The 10699-nt window shown below is 42.6% G+C and overlaps 2 protein-coding genes across 2 annotated transcripts in view; one reads left to right on the top strand and one right to left on the bottom strand.

Annotated features, from left to right (window-relative positions):
* Window positions 1–10699, bottom strand: part of LOC135439118 (neuroguidin) — a 71657-nt gene that overhangs the window by 56109 nt on the left and 4849 nt on the right. The window lies entirely within an intron of this gene.
* LOC135439037 (nuclear envelope integral membrane protein 2) lies at window positions 8345–10159 on the top strand. Its single transcript, XM_064697639.1, has one exon. It carries the CDS (start codon window positions 8374–8376, stop codon window positions 9769–9771), a length of 1398 nt encoding a protein of 465 aa, XP_064553709.1. The 5' UTR covers window positions 8345–8373; the 3' UTR covers window positions 9772–10159.

Raw genomic sequence — 10699 nt, 5'->3', positions numbered from 1 at the left:
GAAATTCTTACTTGAAGTGGAATTTTTACTCAAAGCTTTTTTTAGTACTGTACTAAAACAGTTTAGAGAAGCGCTCGATGCATTTGAAATAATATAGTTAATAATTTAAAAAGGTAACTTAGCTAATGCACCCAATGAAGTACATTTAATTAAATACATTTACATTTGCTCCTGTACTAAATGTGTACTAAAGCGTACTAAATTCGCAAAACCCTTTTAAAGCGCCCCGTCTGCTGATAATTGCTCAAGTGCTGGAAAATTTAAATGACTGTCAACAAGTTTTTCAATGCCCGCCTTTATATAAAATGCAAACCAGCGCAAAACTAAAGCGAAAGTTCCGCCCACCCCGAACCACCTAATGTATAAAAATATCAGAAAGTGTGTCCGCCCTGAGCTGGGGGCCAAGGACAAGGACACGTTCACGACGATGACGATGAAGAGGAAGTCGAGGACGTGGCAAAGTTGCTGACACACTTCGGGCTTGGAAACTGCTAGACAAAATGTCTGCCCGGTTGGCTTGGCTTGGCTGGGTGGTAGACCCTGCCCCAACAACCTTCACCCCCCCCCCCCCCTCCCAACGCCCTACCACCCGCCATGCTGCTGGCTGCCAGTGTCTGCCGGTGTCTACGAGCAGAAATTTTTATTACAAAACTTTATCTTTGCCAAATACGAAAACGTCGACGACGACGATGACGAGGAGGAAAAATACAAAAAGGCCAACGCTCGGGCAGAGCTGTGGGCGTTGGATCCGGGCTGTTGTGGGCGGACCAGGCCAAAGTGTCGCTTGCCATTTATATAAGTTGCATAAAATGTGCAGAGAAAAAATAAAATAAAATGGAAAGTTTTCCCACTGCATTTGCTCCGGACTTGTTGCTCACAACAGCTGCAGATTGTTAGTGTGGACAGAAAAAATGGGAGGAAGACTTAAGCAGGGATTAAAGCAGATTTAAGCACATATCGGGAATAACAAAAGATATCAAATCCAAAATTTACTTTAAATTGAAGGAGTAAGGTGAATGAGTAAAGTCGACTAAGTGGAGCAGGCAACTAAATGACGAAAATCGGGGTTCGCAGCCTCAGGCTCGTTAATAGCTATAAACTATACTTAAAATAATAATGGAATAAATATTGTTTGTTAATTTAATGTGTAGTGACTTTTCTTGTTGAGGATATTATAATATTGTCATGAAATGTGTAACGCATAGAAGGAGAAATCTTAGAAGTCATAAAATATATATATATTCCTGATCAGCATCAACATCATCTATCTGTCCGTCTGTCTGTTTCTATGCGAACTAGTCTCTCAGTCTTAAAGCGATCGTCTTGAAACTTTGCATAGGTCCGTCTTTCTGTTGCAGGTGGATCGGGCCACTATATAACATAGTTGCCATAGCAAAACTCGGTCGAAAAGTAAATATTGTGTGGAATATTGTTTTGTTTTCCGAGATATTTTCTTTTAACTAAACTCTTACGATCTTCACTATTCTCACATATCTGCAACAGGCAAATGTCTAAAAGGGTATTAAATCTTCGGCATGCCGAAAAAATCCTTACTTTCTCGTTTTTAACTATTTTTTCTTGCTTGTAGATGAAAATTATCATTTGTTACAGATTAGAGTTATTTATATTCTTACGAATTCATCTTGTTAATAATTTATTATTTCATAAAAATGGAATTCGGCAACACTCAAAACTACCTTGTTGAACTTTAGCTAGAAGTACTTTATGGTATACCCTAGATTTGCTGCAACAATATTTAGTCATTTCATTTTAAGTGTATTAAAATATTTAAATATGCATGGACACAAGTTCATAAATCGTTAATCTTGATAAAGTCAAGACAAGAGAACCTCAAAGGCAACACATAATATTTATGTTTAGGTTCAAAATCTCTATCAATCAGGCGGAGACACAGAAGTACACGCACATTCACACGCTCGAGTGAGAGGCGCATAAATATTGCGCATACGTCTTGTGGGCACGTGGCCTAAACGTCAACATCCTTTGTTATCATGTGTGAAATTTAATTCAAGCAAACAACAAAAACATCAGCAAGTGCCAGGAACAAATAAATTTGCGCAAAACTTGTCAGTAGGTCAAGTCGCCCGAGTGTAGGCAACACAACAAAGTTTGCAAACTCAACAATTTTGTGCCACACCGTCGTCTGGTGTCCTTCACACAGCAGCTGGCAAGCCCAGCCCCAGCCTCAGCCCCGCCCCCCGACTGTGTACTCCTCTGAATGTGCAAAGCAAAAGTTTTGGTTACAACTTTTGCTCCGTTTAATATACACATTTAGTGTATAAAATGTTGTCCTGGGATCTGCTGGCAACACTTTTGTGGGTGATTTCGTAATTTGACCTTAAAAAAAAAAAAAAAAAAAAAAAAAACAGACACACACACACACTCAAAAATATATATGTATCCCAGAGCATGTCTAATATTTATACGTAAATTTAATGAAGGTGAAACTGTTTTGTTTACGTTTCGTTTTTACAGCTGTATGAGAGTGTGTTCGTCTCTGTATGTGTGTGTGTGTGTGAGTGTGTGTGCCTCTTGGCAGCCTTTTATGTTTGCCCTGTCTGGCTGGCTATTTGGGGAGGCAGCTTTAACAAAATTCTTGCTTCAATTTCATTGACTAAAGCTGCAGCCCAGTCAAAAGACTGTCAGAAAGTTGTGTAAACTTTGAACAATAGAAACAAAGCCCCAAACCTATTCGCACTTGTGGCTTCAAATAGAACTCTCTCTGTGTGTGTGTGTGTGTGTGTGTAAGAGCTGTAAATGAGCAGAGGTTTATAGACCTAACTAGTTTACAAATCAGTTTTAGCGCAAAGTATGCAAATTTGTATAGCATACTTTAAGGAGCATAAATTTGATTTTAAACCTGTTTTAATTCTTATTATAAAATTAAGCTTTAATAATTAACACGGTTTTTGTAGCTTGTATAGCTTAGTTTTCCGAGCGTCGAACTAGCAAGCGAGCGGTCGCTGGTCCGAATATATCAACAATTTTCAATGCTTAAATTTGTTTAGGGGGAATGCCTAGGCGAAAAATAAACAAGCAAATTTTTTTTTTTAACCGAACGACGCCGAGTAAATTGTTCCAGCTTTATATATGATTCAATCTATCAGCGATGTTTTAAAATATAAGTCAAAATGGTTCACAAACGATTCCTTCTAAACTATCCACATAGTATATCAACTGCCCATAATTGTCAGATATGCTTACACATATATAGATGGAATGAATGCCTGGGAAAGAAAAAACCAAGCATATGAATTGAAAAGTTACCACAAAAACTAGGAACTAGCAACTCGAGATTGACCAATGGGCAAATATATTTTGGCAACTAAATCAGAGCCAATAAACGAGATCTGGCGAAACAAGAAATGCCACAATAAATATGAACAAAACTGGGTCCTGCCAGTGAAAAAACATTCCTTTTTGGAATTGATTTGAAAGGCGCTCGACCAAAACTAAAAACAGCCAAGCAATCAATGAAGGACGAGCACGAGGACGAGGATACGGACAATGGCATGGACATGGATGTGGACGTGAACGAGGACCGTGGACATGGTTGAGAAGCTGGCATAGTCTTTGCATTTCATTGACCCTTTAAATGGCAAAGATGGACACACAAACACCTACACCTACACACACACACACCCACACACATAGTCTGTCATTTTGTATGTATGTAGCGAGCAGCTGGCAGTCACGTCAGTTGAGCAAAAGTGGTGAAAAATTTGATTTTCGGAGTTTATTCAATTTGCTGCATGTGTGTGTGAGTGTGTGTGTGTGTGTGTGTGTGTGTGTTTGTGTGTGTTGCTTGTTGCCTGCAGCGGGTAGCCAAGCATTTAAGTGCATGCTGAGAGCGAGAGAGAGAGAGAGAGAAGGAGCATGTGGAAGAGAGAAGAAGCAAGTGCTTTGGCAGTATAACACAATCAACATTCGACTTGGATTCGATACGCATTCAATGGGTTTGCATTCGCTTTTGAGGTAAAGCCGAAGCAGCAGCAGCAGCAGCAGCTAACATAGAACAGCTACCGTTGCGTAGGCTCACACACACACACATAGGCAGAGGCACAAGCACACACATTTACGCACAGAGATAGTCACTCACACAGCTGCATTCGTTTTTCTCCTCATATGCAACGCCATTTTATGTATAGGCTCGTCATTCGCTTGCTCGCTCGCACTCGCTCTAGTTTTTGCATTTCGCTCTCGCTCTCTACATGCCTATGTACAGAGCACAACATGGCGGGGCAGGGTCGGGGTGTAGTGGGCAGCGCGTGGGGAATGGCTGACAGGGTCGACTGAACACACACATGCGTTTGGCCTTTTGCCTGGCACACATAACAAGCGACTGCGGGCAGTTGCGACTGCAGCGGCATCGGCATCAGCATCGGCAGCGACAGCGACAGCGCCAGCGTCGCGTTTCGTTCGCTTTTACTGATTGGACTGGCACACTGAGGCAAGTGCAATTTGTTGCTTGAACAAAAATTCGACGAAATATACGACAAATTTCATTAAATCTATATAAAATCATAGATTCTAGAAAGTTAATTTAATGCAGACTAAATTTGAACATTTTTAAAAACTTACAAAACCCTTTGAATCAGCTTTTTAATTATATATGTATATATGCTCCTGTCTCAAAACCTCAAGTAATGTTCAAAAAAGACTTCGAATTAGTTGGTTTAATGTATTTAATATTGTCATTCCTAAAGTGATATTTGGTTTCATTTTTTAAAATTATTATTTTTCCTATAAACAACTTTTAACATTTAATTACTATAATTTTAAATTCTACAATTTATTTGTATTCCATATTTTGTTACCTTTATCTATTTAAAAAGAATTGTAATTAAAAAAAATCAAAAATGTTTTACTTTTCAATTAGTAACTGTACCTTGTACCACTGTGCACAATAGCAATGCAAAAATTGCGCCTCCAATGCAGTGGTCGAAAAGCAACAACAACAATTGAAATGGGGAAAAAGGAGAGGCTTGGGTAGCTCGCAGACTCGCAGCGCGTAGGAAGAGTCGCGACGACGTGGAAAAAAGTCGTGGCAGAGGCCGAGGCAGTGCCTGCGACAGAGGTAAACGCACAGATAGAGGCAAAAACGCAGCGACGTCCACGCAACGCATGTGACCCACGCGGCAAACGGACGCACAATATGCAATACATGACATGAAACGCTGCAGAGGGGAGAGGGCGCCAGCCGCAGCTGGGGGAACTGGGGGAATTCGATGGCAGGCACTCGAGAGTGGGAGTGGGACTGCCCAAAAAAAAACAATGGACAGGCACTAAAATGCAGCCAGAATGAAATGTGCACAGCGTCACAGAGAACACAGCACACACATACAAACACACACGCACACACGCACGCACGCACGCACAGACGCGCACACATGGATGCAGGCAAAACGGCTATGTACGAGAATCGGATGGCCATGTATTGCCATTGACCAGGCACCTCTCAATGCTCAACCCAATGCTGCCCGCTAGCTATTTCGCTCTCGCTCTGGCTCTCAGTCTCTCTCTCTGTCGCCCTCTTCTTCCATCTCTCTTCTGTGCTCAGTGTCCTTGTCGCACTTGGGCAGACCTCTGGGCCGCCTCGCTTGTTTACCAATTTATTTTGCGCACAAAACGAAACACGGAAAATGCATGAGGCCCAAAAATGAGCGTGGAGCAAAAGCAAACGCAACGCAACGAAACGCAGCAGCGCAATGGACAGCCACAGTCACAGGACGCACTCAAAGCACAACAACAAAAACAACGACAACGACAGCAACAAGCTTAACATTGCCGTTGAAAGCAGCAGCAAAAGAGAAGGAGAAAAAAAATTGTACAAATTTCAGTTCGATTTTTGGTCCACAACGCAAAAAATGCTGCTGCCTCGCAGTCGCTATCTCTTACTACCTACCTACACCCCAACCCAAGCGCAAGCTCTCCCGACCCCTCTGTCCCCTCCCTCCCACTCGTTCTCCTTATATATGTAGCTCTCTCGTTCGTTTTCATTTTGTGGCCATTTCAGTCGCTTTTTTTTTGGGTTTTTTTTTTTTGGTTTATGTTTTTTCCTGTTTGCCACTTTGTGCGTAGATTTGCCTTTGCCTTGGCTTTTTTTCAGAGTTGTTGCAACATTTCTTTTTATCGCGACTTGCGCTTTGATGGAATGACCGGGAATTTCTTTGTCTTTTTTCGCTTGGCCCTGACTTGTTCTCGAAATTGGTGGACACATGAGAGCAGGTGGGGCGGAGGGAGGTCTACGCTACGTACTACGTAGACACATTGTTAGTTAGTTCACGTAGTATGCGGCTGAAAAAAGGCGAACAGAAATAAAGCATCTACGATGCAGCAGAGAAAAATGTGGCACAAAGGGGACACGGGCGGTGTCTAAAAGCCAACTAGGAAACAGGACAAAAAAAAAGAAAAAGAAGAGTTTGTGCAACACTGGAGCAGCGAGTGTGAAATGCACTTTTCACATGATATAGGCGTGTATCTTGGGAATATATGCTTATGGGAAGGGTATAAATAATTCGTTACAATCATGTTTTAATTGGATTTCATAAGAATGAGCATTAAGCGTGTTCCTGGAACTTTTCTCATTTTTCTTTTCATTGATAATTTTGTATTTCTAGATAATTTCTAGATGAAAATTCTACAAATTCTTATAATAAATCAGAATACTTTTGAACATTTATTCTTTATATAAAGAAAATATATTATTTTTTATATATTTTATGACCAGGCATCTCTAGAATTACTTTTGAGGACAGGAAAGTATAGACACCTGTGTACAAAAATGAAAAAAAATTATTTGTTTTCAATTCGGGATAGCTTGGGTAGATTTTTTTAAACTGGGAACATTTTTAAGTCCGTTTTAATTTAACCAAAAAATAATTCGAATATTTAAGTACATTTCCATATTATGTTAAATTTTATTCTTTTTAGAATATTATATATTATAATTAATATATTATATATATATATATGAGGAATAACTTTTTGCTATTTTATCCATATAATGTAGTTGTATACAAAATATGTGCGACTTAATTTCTTGGCCAATGTATTAAGAGCAAAAATGCATCACAAAAAACGTGCTCTGTTTTCTCCTGACACACGCCTGAAAGCCGACTACATAATGCACACTGGATGTTGCCGCTTGGGTTGAGGCTCAAAGCTGGGTTGTGGTCAGCATTCCAGCAGAGACTGAAGCCATCAATTGAAGGGGGTCAAAGTTTATTGTGTGACTGGCAAAGATGATGCATGATTATTGCTCATCAATTAATCAGCTTATAAAGTTTGCAACTGGGCATCATTTGAAACATTAAAAAAAAAAATAGTTCAAACTAGTTTTTTTGCGAAACAATAAGTAGTTCATGCTCCGGAATAGCTGTACTATTTACGGAGATTACCTTTTTATAAATTTAAAATGCAGTTATTTTTTGGAGTTCTAAGCAGTTTTTTATTTACAGAACAATTTGGTCATAATTCTTATATTATAATGTATTTTTAATTTTTGATAATTATGTTTATGTTGGTTACATGAAAATTCCACCCCCAAATCAGAAAATTAGGCGTTCAGCTACTGTAGGGTTTATTCATCTTACTATTGCAATAAGGTGGAAAGCTAATATATAGTAAATTCCACCCGTGAATGTGAAAATAAGGTGGAAGCTACTGTAGGATTAGAAACGCTACTGACTAATTCCACTCACTATTGTAAAAATTAGGTGGAAAGCGAATTTAAGATAACTTCTACCTGTATTTGTGAAAATTAGGTGGAAAGCTAATGTATGGTAAATTCCACGTGTAAATGTGAAAATAAGGTGGAAAGCCACTGTACAATTAATTCCACTTATTATAGTATAAATTATGTGGAAGTATAATGTAATTATTCCAACAGTATATGGGAAAATTTAATGGAAAGATACTTCTAATTACTTCTATCCTCAATTGTAAAAAATGAGATGGAAAATTTTTAAAGGAAATTTACTTGTTTTTCATTCATCCGGATTGCTCGGATTTAAAGCAAATTCACATTGCCTAGCGCAAAACGGAAAACATGACAAAATCCTTGTAAAGCGTGCTTGTTAAAAATTTATAAAAATATATAAACATAATAACTAGGTTTACCTGGAAGATTAAAAACTCCGGGTGCATCTACTGTATATATGATTTTCTACAGCTTTTCAAAATTCATATTTCTGAATTTTCTCAGATAAAGTAAGCTAGTGAATATTTGGCAACTGTATATGAACTTGTACTGGACAGAACCAGCAGCTGTTATTTATCGTACTTATTACCTTCTGAGAATTATTACAAAAAGTAGATATTTCAAGAATCGAAAAGAGAAAATCAACCCGAATGTTTCAATTATTTTGCCTAGTTTTGCTGGCAACCGGTGCCAGCAGCAGCTACAGCATATTCAAAGAGAAATTCAACGAGCAGCTGGTCACATATTTACACGCGGGCAAGCCGCAGGTGCAGGACGCCCTGACCCTGCTCCAGACGGTCTATTCGCAGAATCGCATCCACATCTATTGCCGGCGCGATCAGCCGCTGCGATGGCGCAACATCTTCCAGAGCAATCGACTGCAGCTGATCACCAAGGCGCCCAACGTGGACTATGTGCAGTACAGGGCGGCCACGGCACAGGGTGTCTACGAGGCGCATCTGCGGCGCCGCGAATGCCACGAGGGCAAACTGCTGGCGGCAGGTGTACAGCAGGTGCGCTACATAACGCTGCCGGCGCATGCGCACTCCTGCTATGGCATCTACACGGATCAGGCCTACAATTTGACCCTGTTGCAGGTGCGCTGCGACAGGGAGCGTGTGGCACGCTTCCTCCTGGGCCTGGGCCTCTGGCTGGCCGAAACTTTCACTCCGCTGGGCGATACCATATTCTGTCTCTATGCCGTGGCCATTGCGCTGGGCGTCCATTTGGCCAGCGTGGGCGCCGTTTGTTTGGTTTTACTTAGTCGTGGGGATCGCAAATTGAACTATTTGCGTCCAGTGGGCGCCAATTTCAAGCTTGTGCTCGAGCAGCATCCGACGGCCGTGATGCTGGCCCTGATCGGCGGCGCCTGGCTGCTGTTCAACACGTGCCGGCAACATCGTGACCTGTGGCAACATCGCAAGGTGCGTCGCGCCCACAGCCGGCTGTTGCGGCTGCTCGCGTACGTGCTCATCGGAGGCGCCTCGAACCATCCGCGCTTCGGCTGGTATTGCGTGTGCCTGCTGCTGCCCTGGCCGGAGCTGTATTGGCTGATGTGCTGGCTACGGCGGGCAGTGGTTAAGATCCAACGTCAGGTCTTGCCGCCGCGGCCGCGGCTTTTGCTCAGCGAGCGCGAATTCCTGGCCCAGGCGGGCTACGAGACGCAACGTGCCTTGGGCAACATGCGGCAGCGTCTGCGCGTCGCTTCGCCCAGCTGGGAGCAGTTGGCGCAATTACAGGCGCCGCAGCAGTTCGCACAGTTCCTCAGCTCCGGTGCCTACGAGACCGGGAACCCAGCATGGAATGACCGCGCTTTGGACACCAACAACACCAACAACAGCAACGTCAGCAACATCAACGTCGTCAGCAACAGGCAGCTGCAGACCTTGGATGAGGGGCAGCGGGCAGAGGCCGTTATGCTGGAGCATCTGGCAGCTGTTATGAACAGCGACTCGAGCATCTCCAATGCCATTAGCTCCTCCTCGACCGAATCGATCTATCACAATCTGCACTTTACGGGCTCGACGCGCAGCCTGCGGGGCGACTGAACTGAACTAAACTAAACTAAAACGGAAACCATCTCTAAATGGCAGTCATCGACTCTAGACTGGCACAAAAAGATTGCCCCTGAATAATGACAGAAATTGAATCGAAAACACGGCAGCAACCACAGCAACTGCGACGGCAACAGTAGCAGCAACATCGATGATGCCTACAGCAGCAGGAGCAGCAGCAGCAGCAGCAGCAACTACGCCAGCAACATCGCCAGCATATACAACCAACAGCAATAAGAGTAGCAACAAGGCAAACTGTGACAGCAATATTAACAGCTGCAATGAAAAGCGTCTACAGCGACGTCAGCAACAGTGGGCGTAACTACGGCAGCAACTCTGCAACAGCTACAAGGACAATACCAACAGTAACAACGGCAACACCATCAACGATACCAACCAAAGGCAGCAGCAGCAACTTCGACATTGTTGACTAACAACCGCAGCAACAGTGAGAGTAATACTAGCAGCAACAGCAACTAGCAGCTGCAACAGCAACAGCAGCAACAGTAACTGAGACGGACGATATTAGGAATAGCAGCAACAACCAACTGCGACGGCAACAATACTAACGGGAATTACTACTGCAGCAGCAGCAACACCAACATTGACAACAGCAACAGCAGCAACACCAACACGGACTGGCAGCAGCCACGCAAACTACGGGAACAACACAAATTGCGGCAGCAACAACTACGGCAACAACACCAGCAACGACACCAACAGAAATGAACAGGAGCAACAGCAACAACGGCAGCAACAACCGAGACGGCAAGAACTGTGGCAGCAACAATTATAACGGGAACGAGCAGCAGCAGCAACATTGACAACTGCAGCAGCAACAGCAACTGCAGCAGCAAAAACCAAGGAGCACCAACAGAACCAGCGATGACACCAACGAACAGCAGCAACAACTCCCAACAGC

Source organism: Drosophila montana, unplaced genomic scaffold (assembly GCF_035044405.1).
Source record: "Drosophila montana isolate Dmon_TW-CO22-7 unplaced genomic scaffold, ASM3504440v1 contig_402_1, whole genome shotgun sequence".
Taxonomy (NCBI): Eukaryota; Metazoa; Arthropoda; class Insecta; order Diptera; family Drosophilidae; genus Drosophila; species Drosophila montana.
The sequence above is the reverse complement of the archived record's forward strand: the minus strand, read 5'-3'. Positions and strand labels throughout refer to the sequence as shown.

Coding starts and splice junctions, on each gene's coding strand:
- LOC135439037 (XM_064697639.1), top strand. CDS start 8,374: ATGTTTCAATTATTTTGCCTAGTTTTGCTGGCAACCGGTGCCAGCAGC.